The following is a 23668-nucleotide window of genomic DNA, read 5'->3' as shown; positions in this document are numbered from 1 at the left end:
ATGAATGCCAACATTGCATTCGCCTTCTTCACCACCGACTCAACCTGGAGATTAACCTTAAGGGTATCCTGTACGAGGACTCCCAAGTCCTGTTGCATCTCAGAACTTTGAATTCTCTCCCCATTTAAATAATAGTCTGCCCGTTTATTTCTTTTGCCAAAGTGCATAACCATATACTTTCCAACATTGTATTTCATTTGCCACTTCTTTGCCCATTCTTCCAATCTATACAAATCTCTCTGCAGACTCTGCTTCCTCAGCACTACCGGCCCCTCCATCTACCTTCGTATCGTCAACAAACTTAGCCACAAAGCCAACTATTCATGGGCTCTTATCTTGTTAAGCAGCTTCATGTGTGGCACCTTGTCAAAAGCCTTCCGAAAATCCAAATATACAACATCCACTGCATCTCCCTTGTCTAGCCTACTTGTAATTTCCTCAAAAAATTGTAATAGGTTTGTCAGGCAGGATTTTCCTTCAAGGAATCCATGCTGAGTTCTGCCTATCTTGTCATATGCCTCCAGGTACTCTGTAACCTGATCCCTGACAATCGACTCCAACAACTTCCCAACCACCGATGTCAAGCTAACAGGTCTACAATTTCCTTTTTGCTTCCTTGCCCCTTTCTTAAATAGCGGAGTGACATTTGCAATCTTCCAGTCCTCCGGAACCATGCCAGAATCTATCGACTTTTGAAAGATCATCGCTAATGCCTCTGCAATCTCCACAGCTACTTCCTTCAGAACACGAGGGTGCATTCCATCTGGTCTGGGATATAGGCCACTCTGTCATGGTTAAAGCAACCCTACCACTGAGCACATTTTCATGAAGCACTGTCGTAGGAAACCAGCATCCATCATCAGGAACCCCTGCCACGAGGTTCATCAGGCTCTTGAATCAGCGGGGATAATTTCACTTACCCCATCACGGAACTGTTCCCACAAACTATGGACTTACTTTCAAGGACTCTTCATCTCATGTTCAATATTTACTATTCTTTTTGTATTTGCGCAGTTCGTTTGTCTTTTTCATACTAGTTGTCCAACAAGCTGGTGCGGCCTTTCATTCATTCTACATGGTTACTGGATTTATTATGTATGCACCACAAGAAAATGAACCTAAAGGTTAAATACGGTGACATACATGCACTTTGATTAAAAAAAATTACTTTGAACTTTGACATTTTGGATTGAAGTACAAGACACTGAACAGTCAGCTATTTTCTCTTTTAAATGTTCCATTTTTAGGTAAATTGTTAAGACCATAAAGAGTACCCATTGGTGAAGTAATAGAAGAATCTCTTTTTAATAAAGTTTTTAATTTTCCTACTCTATGCAGTTTTATATTTATTTAGTGATACAGTGTAGAATAGGCCCTCCCAGCTCCTCAAACTATATTGCCCCAGCAATCCCACAACCCAGATTAACCCTAATCACAGGACAATTAATGTACCCGGTTTGCCTTTGAGCTGTTCAAACTGGAGCACCAGAGGAAAATCCACACATTCCAATGAGAGGATGTACAAAAACTTCTTACAGAGGGCATCGGAATCGAACTCTGGCGGCCTGAGGCTGTAATAGCGTTGCACTAATTGTTACTGTGGCACCTACTGCTACAAATTATTTGAAGTTGCTACTCTTAAAACCTCAAATGAAAAGTTTGTAGGAAAGTTCCAACATAAAGTGCACATCATTTTTTGAAAGTTTGTATTACTTAAAACTTTTCTTCATGTGGTTAAAATATTAGATGTTAAATGGTTCAAAATTCGGATGCTTAATGCTATACCTATAAACCTGAACGAAGTACAATTAATGAGCACAATGCAAAAGCAAAAATCTATGATTAATAATCAAGAATATGGAGATGCATCAGTACAGCGAGCGATCACTTAAGGTGTCTGTCCCACAAGTGGCACGTGGAAAGAACACAGAATTGAGACCTGGAGCAGATCAGTTTTGATCCCATGGCATGCAAACTTGAGATGATGTTAGCTACACAAGCACCAATTTTCTTGTGTCTTGTCTTCTTATTGCTAAGATATCCAATGGGGCAAATACCTCAGCTACAAGAATATCTACTTTTTAGACATATATGGATGCCAAGTCAGTTTCAAAAGCAGCAGCACACACAAACTACTGGAGGAACCCAGCAGACCAGACAGCATCTATGGAAAAGAGCACAGTCAATGTCTCAGCCCGAAACATCGACTGTACTCTTTTCCATAGATGCTGCCTGGCCTGCTGAGTTCCTCTAGCAGTTTGTGTGTGTTGCTTGGATTTCCAGCATCTACAGATTTTCTCGTTTTCAAAAGAAGCATCCCTGTTTAAGTGATGGATTTAAAAAATTCTAGAATGGGTACTGTGCTTGCATTATTAGAAACTAAATTCATGTCAATTTTCAGAAATACCTGATTATTTAGTCAAAGAAGAAATGCTAAAGCTGGCTCAACCCTGCCTCTAACAAATTCAGCAGTGAACCAAACCATATGTAATGCTGCTGGAATACTGAAGTTTAGCTCTAACTCATCTCATCATTGAAGTTTCTGGGCTTCTATTGTTTCATTTCAGTCTGCTTGCATCTTGTTTTCCCCCCACTTGAAGGGGTTATAGGCAAAAGTTCATCTTGCAAGTATGATTTGTTTCATTGTATTAGTTTCCACATTGCCGTAAGGTATGACATGGAACCAAGGGCTGAAAAAACAAATTATCAATTCTACAGTTGTATTTTTAAAATATTGTGCCTTTTCAACATTTCAATTGCTCTTTCATCAACTATTCTAGCTCTGTAAATATATTTGCTTTGGTGCAAGTAGTACTTAATGCTAAGTCTACATATATAACAATAACCTGTGCATTGTGTTTTATAGCATTGCTTTTATATTTATAGTTTTTTTAAAATTGTGTTCTTTATGTTTGTTGTGTTTTTTGTGCTGCATTGAACCTGGCGAATCATTTTGCGCTCCTTTACACACATGTACTGATGAATTTCAAATAATCTTGAATGTAACTTCCTTCTCAACCAAAAAAGCTCGTCTACTGTCATCCTTTCTTACCATTTTAAGTAACAATGGAAACTTGCGTGCCATTGATAATCAATGTGTTGCAAAGTATGAAATCTGACCCTTAAAGTTAGCGTTTACGACTACAGTTGTATTTCAAGATCGTGTTTTTTTCCACTACATGTACAAGAAAAAACGAACAAAGAAATGAGTGGCGGCACGAACAATCTGAAGGATCTCAGGTTTAGCAGCATCTATGAGTAAAAGGAAACGTCAACATTTGAAATGAAACACTACATCAGGATTGATGATTATTTTTATTAAATCTAAAGAAAATACTAGTAAATTTGGAATGCTTTACTTCTTTTCAAAAGAACGGATGAACTTTTTTCCCCCCCATAAACACCCATCACCTGTAATTGTGTAAGTAGGAGAGATTCGTTCTGGCGTTTTTTTATTTACTTTTTAGCTGGTTCGGCACAACACTGTGGGCCGAAGAACTTGTCCCAGTACTATACTGTTCTATGATCTTAAGAATAGATGGGATCTACGAATCTCATAAGACGATACAGCCCAGTTAAGTGTTTTCCCCAAAAGTATTTTCAAATCTGCAGCAAAAAGTCCAATGATAAAAGCTGCCTTCAAATCAATCACAGCTGGCATATCTGAAGTGAAAAGGGGCAGGAAAACATACACAATTCCCTTCATAAAATCACTCAGCTGCAACAGCACAAAAGAAAAAGTTACAGGCGCGGGATGGGGGTGGATGTGATCAATCCCTGGGCTGCGAAGTTTTTGTGTATGCTGGTGGGAGTCCTGAGCAGAGTTTATTCACGCTATGATCGTCATTGGATGGTCGTGCCTGCCTTTGCTGTGTAGGTGGCGGTGTTCCGAGAGAGATTTGCCTCTTTTGAGAGCGCGGCTGTAGCATATGGCGCCCAGGGACATCGCACAACGAGGGGAAGGTGTGCTATAAGGCAAGACTCTGGCCTCCACCTACGACAAGGAAACTTAAGTATGAACGGGCGGCCTGGGCCTCGTCTATTGTTCGGAGGACCGAGGCCCAGACCCTGATCCTATCCCCAACTCTCCACCACCTGGCCTAAAGGCCTAAGGAGGGGCAACCCGCCACACGGCTCATGCCTTTCCCACTCCCCTCTCCTACCTGCCTCGCCCTCTGAAGGGCGTCGGCGAAGGCATCATTTTTGAAGCCACCTCCTCCTCCACCAGCGCCGCCGGGTCCTCCTCCTCCTGTACCTCCGGCTGCACCGGCACCCGTGCCGCCGCCACCACCTCCTCCTCCAGCGCCGCTTCCTCCACCTCCACCAGCGCCTCCTCCAGCTCCACCGGCACCACCACCACCACCTGCTCCTCCTCCGCCAGCCGTTAACGCGTTAGGCGGCGCCACTGCGGAGTATTCGGCCATGTGTGAGCGGTGAGTGTGTGAAGAAGGGCGACGAACTGCTGCTGATTGCTACCGCCGGCACACGGAACCTGCCGCAAAATGGCCGCCTCACCGTGGCCCGCCTGAGCAGAGGAGGAGGAGGCGGCGGCCAACTCTCGCGAGACTCCAGCCGGCTGCAGTTTCGCGCCTCCGTGTGGGGGGGGGGGTTGGGGGCAAATCTCGCGATGCCATGTCGCAACAGCGTGAGCTCAGTGGTTCTGGGGTTCAGATCCTTCCTCGGGACAGGAGAAGAAGATGGGAGGGCGGGGATAGGAAGGGCAGAGTTTCTGTTGCACCCTCAGATTCTTCCAAAGGGTTTCACTGACCCTTGAGACAGCCTTTTAAAACTTAGGAAAAATGTATGGGAAGCAAGATCCCATACGTCAGTGATATATTCATCTGGAAACCTCTTTTAATATCAACACCCATTTTATCCACAAGTCCATACTGTGTTTGATTTGCCATCAAATTGGTAGCTTGCTGCACAAAAGGACAAAGGTTTCAAAGTCCAAGTCCAATTTATTGTTATACGCACAAGTACTTGTATGCAAAAGCACAACGAAAACGTACTCGCAGCAGTATCACAGGTGCATAGCGTTAGCTAACCCTCATTAAAAGGAAAATATAAATTATACAAAGAGTTAAAAAAATAGTTTTATTCATCATGTACACAGAAAACCCAGTGAAATGCATTGTGTCAATGACTAACACAGTCTTGAGTATACTATTGGCAGCCTGCTAGTGTTGCCAAACTTCCGGCGTCAACAGAGTATGCCCACAACTTATAGAACATAGAATAGTACAGCACAGTACAGGCCCTTCGGCCCACAATGTTGTGCCGACCTTAAACCCTGCCTCCCATATAACCCCCCCACCTTAAATTCCTCCGTATTACCTGTCTAGTAGTCTCTTAAATTTCACTAGTGTATCTGCCTCCATCGCTGACTCAGGCAGTGCACTCCATGCACCAACCACTCTCTGAGTAAAAAACCTTCCTCTAATATCACCCTTGAACTTCCCACCCCTTACCTTAAAGCCATGTCCTCTTGTACTGAGCAGTGGTGCCCTGGGGAGGAGGTGCTGGCTGTCCACTCTATATATTCATCTTAATGTCTTGTATACCTCTATCATGTCTCCTCTCATCCTATTAACCCTAATAATCCATCTTTGGAATGTGGGAGGAAACATGAGCACCTGGAGGAAACCGACATAGTCACAGGGAAAGTGTACAAACTTTACAGCCAGTGGAAGGAATTGAACCTCTGTCTTTAGACCACTGGCACTGCAAAGCTTTACGCTGCCCACTACCCTACTGTGCTGCCCAAATTTAACAAGAAAGAACACAGGGCAAAGAAATGTCCATTTTACTCAGTGATGAAAATGGTCATAGGGTTGCTAAACTAGTGATTGGGGTACTGCCCATTGGGTCAACAAATGAATGCTTGAAAGGAAATGGGATTTCTTGAATCTAGTAGGTGTGGGATTTAAAGCCTTTGTACCACCTGCCTGATGGTAGCTGTGAGAAGATGGCAGGGATTGGATGCTGGGCATCTTTGATAGATGTTGGTGAGCCCAGCAGGGCAGAGGCAGTAATATGGAATGAGGGATAAGTATGTTGTCCTACCCTCCCCATTAACGTGCTGTGATCTATGAACTGTACATGATCATAAATCCCTTTGAATTCCTACAGTTATAAATATTTACCTATTTCCACAATTGTGGATCATTTCACTCTTACACTCTATCTACCAATGTTCCATCTATCTCAGTTAACTGATAGACAGTTTCTTTGTTATCTTCAGATCCAGATGGAGAGTCTTGACCTGAAGCGTTGTCTGTCCATTTCCCTCCATAGATGCTGCCAGACTCACTGAGTTCTTCCAGCACTTTCTGTGTTGCCTCCCATAACTCCTTTGCTCATTTTTCCTGTTAACTATATTGTCAGCAAACATGAATGTACATTTGGCCTAGTCAGACTTATCCACTTGAAGATGGTTACAAATACAGCATCTCTGAGGTTTCCCTTCTTTTCCCCAGATGTGAATGATAAGGTTGTGGATTTGTGACTGAATTTCTTCGCTAATTTACTTAAAACATAAGAAAGGAAACCATCTGCGACTAAGATCTTGTTATATTTTAGTTATGGTCGTATCATCTTTTTGTTGGAGAAGGTAGTTTGAAAGGCTGACCTGGATAGGCTGGATCAAGTGAGCTTACATGAAAGGCAGAATTGCATTGGAGGAGGATTTCAAGATTGTTTATTGTCATTCTTCATTACATTTCACAACCATGGACTCTGCCACGGGGTCTAGGTGCTCTCACAGGCGGGCTGCGGAATGGGATAAACAATCATACTCATGAGTATTCATGTTCCAGCCAATTAGTGTTTCATTGTGGTGGTATTTAACTCCCTTCCTCTCGTATCAGTCTTGTCAATTCTTGACCAAAAGCACAGAAGCATCAGTGCTCCTCCTGGGAAACAAGACTACCGTTTAGATTGATGCTGCAGAGGAGCAGTATTTATTAAGAACATAAGAAATAGAAGCAGAATTAGGCCAACTGGCCCATCAAGTCTGCTCTGACATTTCTTCATGGCTGATTCATTTTCCCTCTCATCCCAAATCTCCTGCCTCTCCCCTGTATCCCTTAATGTCCTGACCAATGAAGAATCTATCAACCTCTGTCTGGCAGGGAGATTAGCGAGGGCTACTGAGGTGACTTTAAACTAGAATGGTTGGGGGGTGGGAATCAAATTAAAGAGGCTAGGCGTAAGGAGGTTAGTTCACAACAGGGGGATGGGAACCAGTGCAGAGAGACAGAGGGGTGTAAAGTGAGGGTAGAAGCAAAAAGTACTAAGAAGAAGAGTAAAAGTGGCAGGCCGACAAATCCAGGGGAAGCACTAAAAAGGGCCACTTTTCAACATAATTGTATAAGGGCTAAGAGAGTTGTAAAAGAGCGCCTGAAGGCTTTGTGTATCAATGCAAGGAGCATTCGTAATAAGGTGGATGAATTGAAAGTGCAGATTGTTATTAATGATTATGATATAGTTGGGATCACAGAGACATGGCTCCAGGGTGACCAAGGATGGGAGCTCAACGTTCAGGGATATTCAATATTCAGGAGGGATAGACATGAAGGGAGGGGAGGTGGGGTGGCGTTGCTGGTTAAAGAAGAGATTAACGCAATAGAAAGGAAGGACATAAGCCGGGAAGATGTGGAATCGATATGGGTAGAGCTGCGTAACACTAAGGGGCAGAAGACGCTGGTGGGAGTTGTGTACAGGCCACCTAACAGTAGTAGTGAGGTCGGAGATGGTATTAAGCAGGAAATTAGAAATGTGTGCAATAAAGGAACAGCAGTTATAATGGGTGACTTCAATCTACATGTAGATTGGGTGAACCAAATTGGTAAAGGTGCTGAGGAAGAGGATTTCTTGGAATGTATGCGGAATGGTTTTTTGAACCAACATGTCGAGGAACCAACTAGAGAGCAGGCTATTCTGGACTGGGTTTTGAGCAATGAGGAAGGGTTAATTAGCAATCTTGTTGTGAGAGGCCCCTTGGGTAAGAGTGACCATAATATGGTGGAATTCTTCATTAAGATGGAGAGTGACATAGTTAATTCAGAAACAAAGGTTCTGAACTTAAAGAGGGGTAACTTTGAAGGTATGAGACGTGAATTAGCTAAGATGGACTGGGAAATGACACTTAAAGGATTGACGGTGGATATGCAATGGCAAGCATTTAAAGGTTGCATGGATGAACTACAACAATTGTTCATCCCAGTTTGGCAAAAGAATAAATCAAGGAGGGTAGTGCACCCGTGACTGACAAGAGAAATTAGGGATAGTATCAATTCCAAAGAAGCAGCATACAAATTAGCCAGAGAAAGTGGCTCACCTGAGGACTGGGAGAAATTCAGAGTTCAGCAGAGGAGGACAAAGGGCTTAATTAGGAAGGGGAAAAAAGATTATGAGAGAAAACTGGCAGGGAACATAAAAACGGACTGTAAAAGCTTTTATAGGTATGTAAAAAGAAAAAGACTGGTAAAGACAAATGTAGGTCCACTACAGACAGAAACAGGTGAATTGATTATGGGGAGCAAGGACATGGCAGACCAATTGAATAATTACTTTGGTTCAGTCTTCACTAAGGAGGACATAAATGATCTTCCAGAAATAGTAGGGGACAGAGGGTCCAGTGAGATGGAGGAACTGAGTGAAATACTTGTTAGTAGGGAAGTGGTGTTAGGTAAATTGAAGGGATTGAAGGCAGATAAATCCCCAGGGCCAGATGGTCTGCGTCCTAGAGTGCTTAAGGAAGTAGCCCAAGAAATAGTGGATACATTAGTGATAATTTTTCAAAACTCGTTAGATTCTGGACTAGTTCCTGAGGATTGGAGGGTGGCTAATGTAACTCCACTTTTTAAAAAAGGAGGGAGAGAGAAACCAAGGAATTATAGACCGGTTAGCCTAACGTCAGTAGTGGGGAAACTGCTGGAGTCAGTTATCAAAGATGTGATAACAGCACATTTGGAAAGCGGTGAAATCATCGGACAAAGTCAACATGGATTTGTGAAGGGAAAATCATGTCTGACGAATCTCATAGAATTTTTTGAGGATGTAACTAGTAGAGTGGATAGGGGAGAACCAGTGGATGTGGTATATTTGGATTTTCAAAAGGCTTTTGACAAGGTCCCACACAGGAGATTAGTGTGCAAACTTAAAGCACATGGTATTGGGGGTAAGGTATTGATGTGGATGGAGAATTGGTTAGCAGACAGGAAGCAAAGAGTGGGAATAAACGGGACCTTTTCAGAATGGCAGGCGGTGACTAGTGGGGTACCGCAAGGCTCAGTGCTGGGACCCCAGTTGTTTACAGTATATATTAATGACTTGGATGAGGGAATTAAATGCAGCATCTCCAAGTTTGCGGATGACACGAAGCTGGGTGGCAGTGTTAGCTGTGAGGAGGATGCTAAGAGGATGCAGAGTGACTTGGATAGGTTGGGTGAGTGGGCAAATTCATGGCAGATGCAATTTAACGTGGATAAATGTGAAGTTATCCACTTTGGTAGCAAAAATAGGAAAACAGATTATTATCTGAATGGTGGCCGATTAGGAAAAGGGGAGATGCAACGAGACCTGGGTGTCATTATACACCAGTCATTGAAAGTGGGCATGCAGGTACAGCAGGTGGTGAAAAAGGCGAATGGTATGCTGGCATTTATAGCGAGAGGATTTGAGTACGGGAGCAGGGAGGTACTACTGCAGTTGTACAAGGCCTTGGTGAGACCACACCTGGAGTATTGTGTGCAGTTTTGGTCCCCTAATCTGAGGAAAGACATCCTTGCCATAGAGGGAGTACAAAGAAGGTTCACCAGATTGATTCCTGGGATGGCAGGACTTTCATATGAAGAAAGACTGGATGAACTGGGTTTGTACTCGTTGGAATTTAGAAGATTGAGGGGGGATCTGATTGAAACGTATAAGATCCTAAAGGGATTGGACAGGCTAGATGCAGGAAGATTGTTCCCGATGTTGGGGAAGTCCAGAACGAGGGGCCACAGTTTGAGGATAGAGGGGAAGCCTTTTAGGACCGAGATTAGGAAAAACTTCTTCACTCAGAGAGTGGTGAATCTGTGGAATTCTCTGCCACAGGAAGCAGTTGAGGCCAGTACATTGGCTATATTTAAGAGGGAGTTAGATATGGCCCTTGTGGCTACGGGGATCAGGGGGTATGGAGGGAAGGCTGGGGCGGGGTTCTGAGTTGGATGATCAGCCATGATCATAATAAATGGCGGTGCAGGTTCGAAGGGCCGAATGGCCTACTCCTGCACCTATTTTCTATGTTTCTATGTTAAGTATACAGTACATAAAGACTGGGCCTCCAAAGTCGCCTCTGGAAAAGAATTCCACAGATTCACCTAGATGACCCAATGGTGGCTAACTAGAGAAGTCAAAGCCAAAGAGAGGGCCCGTAATAGAGCAAAAATTAGTGGGAAGTTAGTGGGAGGCTTTCAAGTGCAATGTTGAGACTTTATAAAGAACTGGTGAGGCCTCACTTGGAGTATTGTGAGTAGTTTTGGACCTCTTATCTTAGAAAGTATGTGGTGAAATTGGAGAGGATTCAAAGGAGGTTCATGAAAATGATTCCAGGATTAAATGGCTTGTCATACGAAGAGCATTTGATGGCTTTGGGTCTGTATTCATTGGAATTTAGAAGAATGAGGGGTGACCTAATTGAAACCTATCAAATAGTGAAAGGCCTTGATGGAGAGGATGTTTCCTGTGGTGGGAGTGTCTAAGACCAGAGGACACAGCCTCAAAATAGAGGGACGTCCTTTTAGAATGAAGATAAGGAGGCATTTGAAAGCTTCCGTATCCTCTAACTTCCCACTAATTTTTGTTCTATTATGGGCCCTTTCTTTGGCTTTGAATTCTCTAGTTAGCCACCATTGTGTCATCTTGCCTTTAGAATACTTCTTCCTCTTTGAGATGCACATATCCTTTGCCTTCCAAGTTGCTTCCGGAAAATCCACCCATTGCCATTCTGCTGTTATCCCCGCCGGTGTTTTTTTTCCAATCAATCCTGGTCAACAACAAGCCCTGGATCACCAGTGACCTGTAAGAACTTTTGGATATGAAGAAGAAAGCCTTCAGGTCTGGAGATAGACAAGTACCGAGGTGAGTCCGTTCGTTGGATAGGGCCAATGGTTTGAACTTGTTTTTCAATAGGTTCAGCATGGGACCTCCTGCTGTCCCCTCCCCCAGTTGCCGAAACCACACACCCTCCCTGCTCTGAAAGCCTCTCCCTCCCCTCTGGTGAGTGCTTGTGTTTCAGCCCCCCCCCCCAACTTTGGAGTATCCTGCCTCCATGGGGATGACTGCAGATCAGATTAAGAGACAGCTGGAGAGACTACATCAAGGCAAGGCTGCCGGACTGGACGGTATCCGCCCCAGGGTACTGAAAGCCTGTACGAGCCTGCGTCTGGTATTTTGCAGCACCTTTACAATCTGAGTCTGAGTCAGGAAAAGAAACCGATGCTATGGAAGACTTCCTGCTTGGTTCCTGAACCCAAGAACGCGACTCCATCTGAGCGATGACTACAGACCAATTGCCCTCACACCTCACGTGATGAAGGTGCTGGAGAGGCTGGTCCTGACCCGCCTTGGACCACAGGTGAGATCTTCATTGGACCCTTTACAGTTTGCCTACCAACCTCATGTGGGAGTGGATGATTCCATCATCTACCTTTTGCAGCAAGCTCACTCCACCTGAATGATGCTGGTGGCATTGTGAGAATCATATTTTTTGATTTCCCTCATGCCTTCAATACAATCCAGCCACTTCTTCTGAGTGAGAAGCTGCAAAAGATGGGCATAGACAAATCCACTATCTCCTGGATTACTGTCTACCTGACAGATAGAGCCCAGTTTGTACAGCTCTGTGTCTGAGATGGTGATGAGTGACACTGGAGCCCCACAAGGGACTGTCCTGTCTCCGCTTCTGTGCAGACTGTACACCTCAGACTTTCAGTACAAATCTGAGTCTTGTCACTTGCAGAAGTTCTCTGATAATTCTGCGGTGGTTGGGTGTATCAGAGGAATCGGAGTACAGAGGACTGGTGGACAAGTTTATGGAGTGGTGCGGGAGGAATCACCAGCTGCTGAATAGGGCTAAACCCAGGGAGATGGTGATTGATTTTAGGAGGAAGAGGACAGTCCTGATTACTTTCTGGGAGAAGAAGGTGCAGTGGTGGAGGAGTACAAATACTTGGGTGTTCACCTCCACAACAGACTTGACTGGAAAACCAACACCAGGGCTGTTTACAAGAAGGGGATGAGCAGACTCCATTCCTAAGGAAGTTGAGATCCTTCAATGTTTGCAGCAGGATGCTGGAGATCTTTTACCAGTCTGTTGTAGTGAGTATAGTCTTCTTTACTGCTTTATATTGGGGAAGCAGCATCGGTGCTGGTGATGCAAAACGACTAAATAAACTCATCAAAAAGGCTGGATCTGTCCTTGGCTACAACCCGGACTCTTTTGAGTTAGTGGTGGAGAGGAGGTCACTAAGCAAACTGTTATCCATTATGGACAATCAGGCACATCCTCTCCATTACCTACTGAATAGGCAGTGGAACACCCTTTCGAACACGCTCATTCAGCTCCACTGTCACAAGGATCGTTACAGAAAATCTTTCCTACCAAACGCAATAAGCACAGACAACAGTTCATCTCTGTGCGATAGGAGAACACACGTCATAGTACAACAGTCTCTGTTTTATTATTTCGTACATTATTACGCATAGTATTGCTCATTATTGTACATTGATAAATTATTATTGTGTATATTATTATTCTGTACTTGATTATTATTGCTAAGTGTATTTTTAAATGCTGCTGTAAAGAAATAATTTCCCACTTGGGATCAATAAAGTACTTACTATTATAATTATTATAACCTTTAATGTCCTTACTAATCAACATCCCCTTTAGCTGTACCCAGTGACTTGACCTTCACAGCTGACCGTGGCAATGAATTCCACAGATTCAACATCATCTGGCTTAAGAAATTCCTTCTCATCTCTGTTCAAAAGGAACACCATATGTGACATTGTGTGTAGCTGTGATTGTCAAGCGTACAGAGGAGATCCACCAGATTGTTGCCGGGATAGATTATCTCAATTAATACAAGAGATTAGATAAACTATTTTTGTTTTCCTTGGAGCAGAGAAGACTGAGTGACAACAGTGGATAAAATACAGGTAGCAGTAGATTTTTCTGTTATCTGTAAAGTAGAGTTATCTGTTACCGGAGGGCATAAGTTTAAGGACTAAAAGGTTTAGAAGTTCTATTTGTGTGCTTTTAGGGTGAAATATGTATGTTACAAATTATAATCAGTGGCCACATTATTAGTTACAGGAGTGGAACCCGGTATGGTCTTCTGCTGCTGAAGACTGTCCGCTTCAAGGTTCCGCACGTTGTTCACAGATGCTCTTCTGCACACCACTGTTACAAGGCATGGCTATTTGAGTTACTGTTGCCTTCCTGTCAGCCTGAACCAGTCTGGCCATTCTCCTCTGACCTTTCTCATTAACAAGGCAATTTCTCTCACAGAACTGCCGCTTACTGGATCTTTTTTTTGATTTTCAAGTCATTCTTTGTAAGCCCTAGAGACTGTTAGACTGTTGTGCATGAAAATCCCAGAAGATCAGCAGTTTCTGGGATACTCAAACCACCCCATCTGGCACCAACAATCATCCACAGTGAAAGTCATTTAGATCACGTTTCTTCCCCATTCAGATCCTTGGTCTGTACAACAACTGAACTTCTTGTCCATGTTTGCCTGCTTTGATGCATTGAATTGCTGCCACATGATTGGCTGATTAGATATTTGCATTAATGAACAGATGTACTGGTGGACCTAATAAAGTGGCCACTGAGTGTATGTATCAATTATTTAAATAACAATCATTCTTTGCATTTTAATGTAATTCCCAATCCACTCTCATATCTTATACCATCATAGTTAGCTTTGTTTCTCAAAGTAAATGGCATCGATTTTTAGATTATGTTTACTTTGCCCTCATTGTATCTTAACTAAAAGATTATTAATTAAGCCTATCTGATTGCACATAATAAGACCATAAGATATAGAGGCAGAATTAGGCCATTTGGCCCATTGAGCCTGTTGCACTATTTCATCTCCATTTTCCTGCCTTCTCTCCATATCCCTTCATGCCCTGACTAATCTGTCAACCTTTGTCTTAAATATACCCAACGACTTGGTCTCTACAATCTCCTGTGGCAATGAGTTCCACAGATTCATCACTCTCTGGCTGAAGAAGTTCTTCCTCATCTCTGTTCTAAATGGACATCCCTCTATTCTGAGACTGTGCCCTGGTCTTAGACTCCCCCACCATAGGAAACATCCTCTCCACGTCCACTTTATCGAGGCCTTTCAATATTTGATATATTTCAATCAGACCTGAAGTGTGGTGAGAGATGGTGAACAGAAGAGTGGGGGGAGGAAGGAGGAGGTGTTGGGGTGCCTGCCTTGGGAAAGGTTGACATGATACCAATACTGTGTTGTTTAAAAACTTGTCAGGTTCATTCACCTCTTTCAGGGAAGAAAACCTGCCATCGTTTCTTGATCTGCCTTATATATATGATTCCCAGCTCATTTATATTTGCTCTCCAGTTCAGGGCAATAACGGACAGGGAATACATGCTGGCCCTGGCAGTGATATCTACATACTTCAAATAAAAAAATCAAAAGATGAACACAGTCCTCAGAGATTCGGAGGGCACCTAGAATCTCTCCTGGAGAGATCTGTGAAATTTACCTGGTTTCTGTGGAACTGTCCTCAACAGGAGTTAAAAAAGCCTGAAGTCCGACTCCACCACTTTGAAGAACAGGTACTTCACTTCAAATCTTTGGTTCTTGAATGAGCTGGCGAGACCCTAATCAAGTCAGTTTATCAACATTCTAACAATTTTGAACACTTTACACTTAAAAGGACTTGTAAATACTTCTTATGCGATGCTACGTGTCTGTGATGCTACTGCTGCTAAGTTTTTCACTGCAGACATGTACTTGAACTAATGACAATAGGCAGTAGACAAACTGCCAGAGGAAGCTGTAGGGGTGAGTAAAATTAGTGTCAGGAAACTTTTGTGAGAGATCAGAATCAGGTTTATTATCAACGGCACGTGAAACTTGTTAACTTAGAAGAAGCAGTTCAATGCAATACATAATAAAATAGGAGAAGGAGAAGAGGAAGAAGAAGAAGAAAATAAATAAATAAATAAATAAATTTACAGTATATTTATATTGAGTACTTCATACTTTATTGTCGCCAAACAATTGGTACTAGAACGTACAATCATCACAACTATATTTGATTCTGCGCTTCACACTCCCTGGATTACAAATATTAAATATTAAAAATATTAAAAATAGTTAAAATTAGTAAATATTAAAAATTTAAATTTTAAATCATAAATAGAAAATAGAAAAATGGGAAGTAAGGTAGTGCAAAAAAACTGAGAGGCAGGTCTGGATATTTGGAGGGTACGGCCCAGACCCGGGTCAGGATCCGTTCAGCAGTCTTATCACAGTTGGAAAGAAGCTGTTCCCAAATCTGGCCGTACGAGTCTTCAAGCTCCTGAACCTTCTCCCGGAGGGAAGAGGGACAAAAAGTCTGTTGGCTGGGTGAGTCGTGTCCTTGATTATCCTGGCAGCGCAGCTCCGACAGCGTGCGGTGTAAAGTGAGTCCACAGACGGAAGATTGGTTTGTGTGATGTGCTGCGCCGTGTTCACGATCTTCTGCAGCTTCTTTCGGTCTTGGACAGGACAACTTCCATACCAGGTTGTGATGCACCCTAGAAGAATGCTTTCTACGGTGCATCTATAAAAATTAGTGAGAGTTTTAGGGGACAGGCCAAATTTCTTTAGTTTTCTCCGGAAGTAAAGGAGCTGGTGGGCCTTCTTGGCAGTGAACTCTGCTTGGTTGGACCAAGTCAGGTCACTTGTGATGTTGACCCCGAGGAACTTAAAGCTTTTGACCTGTTCCACTTGCGCACCACCGATGTAAATTGGGTCGTGTGGTCCGCTACTCCTTCTGAAGTCAACAACCAATTTCTTCGTCTTGCTGACATTGAGGGATAGGTTATTGTCTTCACACCATGCCACCAGGTTCTTAATTTCCTCTCTGTACTCAAACTCATCATTACCCGAGATATGGCCTACAATTGTTGTGTCATCAGCAAACTTATATATTGAGTTCGATGGAAACTTGGCTACACAATCATGGGTGTACAGTGAGTACAACAGGGGGCTGAGTACACAGCCTTGTGGGGCACTGGTGCTCAGAGTGATTGTAGAGGAGAGCTTGTCCCCTATTTTTACAGCCTGGGTCCTGTCTGTGAGGAAGTTGAAGATCCAGCTGCAGATCTGAGTGCTAAGGCCCAGGTTCCGGAGCTTAGGAATCAGTTTATTTGGAATGATGGTATTAAAGGCAGAGCTGTAGTCAATGAAAAGGAGCCTTACATATGCGTCTTTATTCTCCAGATGTTTTAAAGAGGAATGTAGGGCCAGAGAGATGGCATCTGCTGTTGACCTGTTGCGCTGGTAGGCGAATTGCAAAGCGTCGAGGTTGACCAGTAGGCTGTGGTTGATGTGTGCCATAACCAATCTCTCGAAGCACTTCATAGCAATTGATGTTAGACCCACAGGTCGATAGTCATTCAGGCATGCCACCTTGCTCTTCTTTGGCACCAGGATTATCGTTGCCTTCTTAAAACACGAGGGGATCTAAGACTGAAGCAAGGAGCATTTGAAGATATCAGCAAACATGCCAGCTAGCTCGCTTGCACAGGCCTGGAGAACCCATCCCGGGACGCCATCTGGGCCCGTCGCCTTCCTTGGATTTATCCTCAGGAAGGCCCTTCTAATGTTCTCCTTGGTGATGATGAATCTCGATGCCACCAGGTCCGGTTCATCCGGAGGGAGCGGGACGCTCCTCTTCTGCTCGAATCTTGCATAGAATATGTTAAGTTCGTCAGGAAGAGAAGCACCACAGTTATTGATATTCCCAGCCTTTTCTTTGCACCCAGTGATCTCATTTAGACCCTGCCATAGTCTACTGGCATCCCTTTGGTTAGCCTGGGCTTCCAACTTGGCTGGATATTGCCTTTTGGCGCCCTTAATGGCTTTCCGGAGTTCACGCCTGGATTCCTTGTAGTGACTGGTATCCCCGGACCTAAAAGCAGCAGCTCTAGCCTAATATATAGATAAAAATAATAGATAGAATTGAATTGTTTTATCTAATAGAATAGATAAAAATCGTGCAAAACCCAGAAATAATTGTATATTAAAAAAGTGAGGTAGTGTTCATGGCTTCTATGTCCATTTAGGAATTGGCTGGCAGAGGAGAAGAAGCTGTTCCTGAATCACTGAGTGTGTGCCTTCAGGCTTCTGTACCTCCTACCTGAATGGTAATGGTGAGAAAAGGGCATGCCCTGGGTGCTGGAGGTCCTTAATAATGGACACTGCCTTTCTGAGACACCGCTCCTTGAAGGTGTCCTGGGTACTTTGTAGGCTAGAACCCAAGATGGAGCCGACTTAATTTAGAACCCTCTGCAGCTTCTTTCGGACCTGTGCAGTAGCCCCTCCATACCAGACAGTGAAGCAGCCTGTCAGGATGCTCTCCACGGTACATCTATGGAAGTTTTTGAGTGTATTTGTTGACATACCAAATCTCTTCAAACTCCTAATAAAGTATAGCCTTCTTTATAACTACATTCATATGTTGGGACCAGGTTAGATCCTCAGAGATTTTGACACCCAGGAACTTGAAGCTGCTCACTCTCTCCACTTCTGATCCATCTATGAGGATTTCTGTGTGATCCTTCATCTCTCCCTTCCTGAAGTCCACAATCAGTTCTTTTGTCTTACTGATGTTGAGTACAAGGTTGTTGCTGTGACACCACTCCACTCGTTGGCATATACCACTCCTATACACCCTCTCATCTCCATCTGAGATTCTACCAATAATGGTTGTATCATCAGCAAATTTATAGATGGTATTTGAGCTATGCCTAGCCACACAGTCATGGGTATAGAGAGACTAGAGCAGTGGGCTAAGCACATACCCCTGAGGTGCACCAGTGTTGATCGTCAGCGAGGAGGAGATGTTATCACCAATCTGCACAGATTGTGGTCTTCCAGTTAGGAAGTCGAGGATCCAATTGCAGAAGGAGATACAGAGGCCCAGGTTCTGTAACTTCTCAATCAGGATTGTGGGAATGATGGTGTAATACGCTGAGCTATAGTCGATGAACAGCATCCTGACATAGGTGTTTGTATTGTCCAGTTGGTCTAAGGAAAGGTAAAGAGCCATTAAGATTGCATCTGCTGTTGACCTATTGTGGCGATAGGCAAATTGCAGTGGGTCCAGGTCCTTGCTGAGGCAGGAGTTCTTCTCAAAGCAATTCATCACTGTCGATGTGAGTGCTACTGGGCAATAGGCATTAAGGCAGGTCACGTTATTCTTAGGCACTGGTATAATTGTTGCCTTCTTGAAGCAAGTGGGAACTTCTGCCCATAGCAGTGAGAGGTTGAAAATGTCCTTGAATATTCTCGCCAGTCGGTTGGGACAAGTTTTCAGGTAGCCTTACTAGGTACTTCATTGGGACCTTCTGCCTTGTGAGGGTTCACCCTCTTTAAAGACAACCTAACATCTGCCTCTGAGACAGAGATCACAGGGTCACTGGTCAGGGTTGATCCTGGGTTCAAATCCTGGACGAGTCCCCAAAAATTAAAAAAAAGACAAAAGAAGGAAAAAGAAAGTTGTTTACCCAGGGTAGGTCAAGTCAAGTCGTTTATTGTCATTTAACTATATACATATATAAAAAGTATATAACCATAAAATGTATATTGAAGTGAGACAAAATTTCTCCAAATCAGGGTGTAAAGCGCAGTAGTACACATAACACACATAACACACGATAACTTATGAAGGTAAGGATAAAATCTACAGATAAAACACACATAAATAACAACCTAAAATGCATTAATATTGTAAGCTCCGACACAGATTAACCAACAACACCGTTCTTGTTTTTATGCATTGGAGTCTCCTGCCTGATGGTAGAAAGTCAGAGGATGCTGGAAGGATGGGTGGGATCTTTAATAATACTAAGGGCCCTGCGTACACAGTGCTCCTGATAAATGTCCCCAACAAATGGCAGGGTGACACCTATGATCCTCTCAGCTGTTCTCACAGTCCTTAGTAGGGACTTTGGGTCCGATGCTAGACTGTTCCCATACCATGTGGAGATGCAACTTGTCAGGATGCTCCTATAAAATACAATTAAGGGAGACTAAGGGGACATAGATTTAAGGTGAGAAGGGAAAGATTTAAAAGAGACTTGAGGGACAACTTTTTCACACGGCGCATGGTGGGCTTATGAAAGAAACTTCCAGAGGAAGTGGTAGAAGCAAGTACAATTACAGTCTTTAACATACAATACATTTAGACAAGTATAGTACTGTGCAAAAGTCTTAGGCACCCGAGGTTTTTTATATGGTTTCAGAGTTTAAAAAGGCCCATAGAGCCCTGATCTCAGCGTCATCGAGGTTGTGTAGGATTATCTGGAGAGACAGAAGCAAGCAAGACAGTCATAGTCTGCAGGACTGTGGCAAGTTCTCCAAGCTACTTGGAACAACCTACCAGCTGGTTTTCTTATAAAACTGCACAACAGTGTACTTAAGAGAATTAATGCAGTTTTAAGGACAAAGGGTGGTCACAATAAATATTAATTTGATTTAGTTTTTTACTGTTTACTGCTCTTCATAGTAATTTTTTAAAAATATTTTGAGACTTTTAATTTCATTATTTTGAAAGCATCTTTGCTTTACAGATTTTTGAAACTGTGCCTGAGACTTTTGCACATATTGTACGAAGATAGAAAAGGCCTAGAACGATATAGCCTAAGGACAGGTAAATGGGAACATCAGAGGTAGATAAATGGTTAGCATAGACCAGCTGGGCCGAATGGCCTGATTGTGCTGTTTAACTCTGGCTCTATGAAGTTTAAATCACTGCGGTCTGCTGCAACTGTAGTCATTTGACTTGAGTCTGCTGTCTTAAGGTCAACTAATTACATCTTCTAGGGTTTGTGAAGTGAAGTTAACTAATTAGCACTGCCCCTTTTATTTAAGCACAGAGCATACGATTGTTAATTAGCTATAGCAAAGCAAGAAATTTTCAAGGATTCTGGAAAGAGAAATTGTCAGCATTCAGATTGTCAACCTCCCTTTGATTCAGAGATCATTTTGCATACAGCTGCAAACTCCATTGTGTTGATTAGAATCGAGCTGTCCCTAATGAAAATTCAACAAATGGTCTCATGTTGTTCAGATTTCAGACACAGATCTTGTGTATATAAATCACTGAAAATTTCCGCAACGCCAAATTATACAAGGCAAACTGTAATTTTGTTTTGGTCCTTATAGAACTTGGGGCATGGTACTTACACCACCAGGTTCAGGAACCACTATTACCCCTCAACATTCAGGCTCTTGAACCAGAGGGGATAACTTCACTCAGTTTCACTCACCCCATCACTGAACTGTTCCCATAACTTATGGACTCACTTTCAGGGACTCTTCATCTCATGTTCTCAACATTTTATGCTTATTTTTTTTTGTATTTTTGCAGTTTGTTGTTTATTGCACACTGGTTACCCGCTCTATTGATGTGGTCTTACATTGATTCTTTTATGGCTATTCGATTTATTGAGTATGCCCACAGGAAAATGAATCTCCAGGTTGTATATATATATATGTACTTTGATTAAAAATATACTTTGAACGTTAGAATGCTTATTATGGATCCCAAAGAAATATTTTGACAGATAATGTTTGGCAGTTAAGTGACCCTCTTTGTCTAGTCATATTCATAGTCATAGTCATACTTTATTGATCCCGGGGGAAATTGGTTTTCCTTACAGTTGCACCATAAATAGAACCATAAATAGTTAAATAGTAATATGTAAATTATGCCAGTAAATTATGAAATAAGTCCGGGACCAGCCTATTGGCTCAGGGTGTCTGACCCTCCAAGGGAGGAGTTGTAAAGTTTGATTGCCACAGGCAGGAATGACTTCCTATGACGCTCTGTGTTGCATCTCGGTGGAATGAGTCCCTGGCTGAATGTACTCCTGTGCCCACCCAGTACATTATGTAGTGGATGGGAGACATTGTCCAAGATGGCGTGTAACTTAGACAGCATCCTCTTTTCAGACACCACCATGAGAGAGTCCAGTTCCATCCCCACAACATCACTGGCCTTACGAATGAGTTTGTTGATTCTGAGGGTGGAGTTGGACCGGTGACATTTATTGTCTCTCTCCAATGATGATATATGTGCTTGGAGCTTCTGGTGGGGTGGCTCAGGGTCTCCAGTGCGCTGAAGTGCAACTTAGATCATCAAATCAATATCACTTTTCATCTCTTAATTATAACATACTTCTTTCAGAATGTATTGAAACTTCTTCTATGTCTCCAGCAACCACTTGAACTTGTTTGTGAAACCACACTTGGAGTATTTTGTACAGTTTTGGTTGCCCTGTTATAGAAATTATGAGGGTGCTGCCAGGACTCGAGGGCCTGAGTTAAAAGGAGAGGTTGAGTGGTCTTGGACTTTGTTGGAGCATAGGCCATTGAGGGTTGAACTTATCAAGGTGTATAAAATCATGAATGGCATGGACAGGGTGAATGCCTATAGTTTGCTTCCTAGAGAAAGGGAACTAAGAACTCGGGGCAATGGGTTTAAAGTGAGAGAAAGATTTAAAGTGGACCTGAGAGGCAACTTCTTCACATGTATGGAATAAGCTGAAAGAATGGGTTTGAGGTAGGTATAATAACAATACTCAAAAGCTATGTTGATAAGTACAGGATTCTGGATAGGAGGGGTTGAGAGGAATGGAGAAAAATGGGATCAGCTTGGTTGATACTGTAGGCGGTGTGAACAAATTGAGCTGAAGGATCTGTTTCCATCCCATGTCTCTCTGTGATTCTACTTATAAAATTTGCTGACAAGTGGAAAAGGTTACTGTAGAACAGGTATTTGAGGATGACTGATGCTTGTGCAATTGTAATTAAACAAGCAGTGATTCATTTCGAGGTAGGTGGCAAGGGCAAACTGACGTTTAAAGTTTTCCCTTCTACTTTTGTCTACCCTTTACTGTTAATTTTCATTTGTTTCAAATCCCCTTTTCCTATTCATCAATTTTGTCGACGGAGTCACTTTTTTTGTCAAAGCACAGATCATGTGCCTTTCCCTGTGATCGGCAGGGTACCGTTTACATTCTATTCAATGAATGACATGGTGACAAAATCCCTGGAAACTGCAGCACTGAGAAAAGATGATTCACAAACAATGATGAAAAGGCAAGTTTTTGTTTCCTTAATTTTAAAAAGATAGGGAGTCACTGAGGTAAATAGACTTTTTTTTAGAAATTATGGAGAATCAAAAGATGGGGGCGGGAAAGAGTCACAGAGCACTACAGCACAGAAAGAGGCTCCTCACTCTATCTAGTCCATGTCGGACTGCTGTTTTGCCTAGTCCCATCAATCTGTACCTGGACCACACTCCTATCCATGTACTTATCCAGGCTTTTCTGGAATGTTGCAATTGAACCCACATCCACCACTTCTGCTGGCAGCTCTTTCCACACCTGCACCAGTCTCTGAGTGAAGAAGCTCCTCCTCACTTACATATTTCCATTGTGCTGCTGGCATTTGGGGCCACAATGAAGGACCTCCATCTCTGGCGGCGTTCAGGGCTTCCTTCATCACATCAGTAGTTTCCTCTCGGGTTTCACTACTGTATGACTACAAATCCCAGCTGGAGACTCAGGAATACCATCACACTGTTGTAGAACCTTGAAATGTGGGGTCTTCAGGGGAGGGCATGGACCAGACGGTGGAGGTTCCTGAGGATGGATTTTCTCTTCCTGAGCCATAGTCCTTTTTTTCTCTTTCAAACATTCTATCTGGTTTGCTCCCTATTGTATCACAACCGGGTTAACAAAGTGTTTCTTTTCCAGGCAGGGAGAACTAAAAAGCAGGGGGCATAGCTTTAATTTGATAAGTGAAATATTTAAAAAGAGACCTGTGGGGTAACTTCTTCACACAGATGATAGAACGAGCTGCCAGAAGTGGTTGAGGAAGGTACAGTAACATTCAAAAGACATTTAGATAAACACAATACTGTACAAAATCTTAGGTACGTATATATAGCTCGGGTATTTGGACAAATACTGTATTTGTCAATGTGGAGTGGAGAGTGAGTTTGTAAATCTGGCGGGAGCAAAGGATGTTGGGACTGGCGGGGGTGGAGTGTCATGGAAGTGGTGTGGGACAGGTGGCAAAGGAGGAGTGCCTGGGGTGGGGGCTGTGAAATGGGGACACCTCCTTTTCTCTTATTAGGGAGAGAGAGAGAGAGAGAGCCTGTGGTATGTTGAATACTGGGTGAACGAGTAATCTTTGGGGCACTGCAAGTCTGTGTCTTTGTTGATGCTTTGCTGCACGCTTGAGTGCTTGGTGGGGGTGCCAATGCTTTTTTGCTGGTGGGGGTGGGGTCATTGCTTTGCTGCTGCTTATGTGTGGGAGGGGGAAGCTGGGGGGGCTTTGGGGTTCTAACATTTAACTGT

At 43.1% G+C, this 23668-nt stretch overlaps 1 protein-coding gene across 2 annotated transcripts in view; it reads right to left on the bottom strand.

The window, feature by feature from the left end:
• Positions 1-4545, bottom strand: part of fubp1 (far upstream element (FUSE) binding protein 1) — a 28912-nt gene extending 24367 nt beyond the window's left edge. Inside the window, exon 1 of one of the 2 annotated variants that reach the window (XM_072273323.1) lies at positions 4164-4545. In XM_072273323.1, the coding sequence (XP_072129424.1) occupies positions 4164-4424 (261 nt within the window). In that variant the 5' untranslated portion in view covers positions 4425-4545. The remainder of the gene's footprint in view (positions 1-4163) is intronic. The other variant, XM_072273322.1, reaches the window with a different exon arrangement.
• Between the last annotated feature and the right edge of the window lie 19123 nt (positions 4546-23668).

This window comes from Mobula birostris, chromosome 12 (assembly GCF_030028105.1).
Source record: "Mobula birostris isolate sMobBir1 chromosome 12, sMobBir1.hap1, whole genome shotgun sequence".
NCBI lineage: Eukaryota > Metazoa > Chordata > Chondrichthyes > Myliobatiformes > Myliobatidae > Mobula > Mobula birostris.
This window is presented reverse-complemented; position numbering and strand designations above follow the sequence as displayed.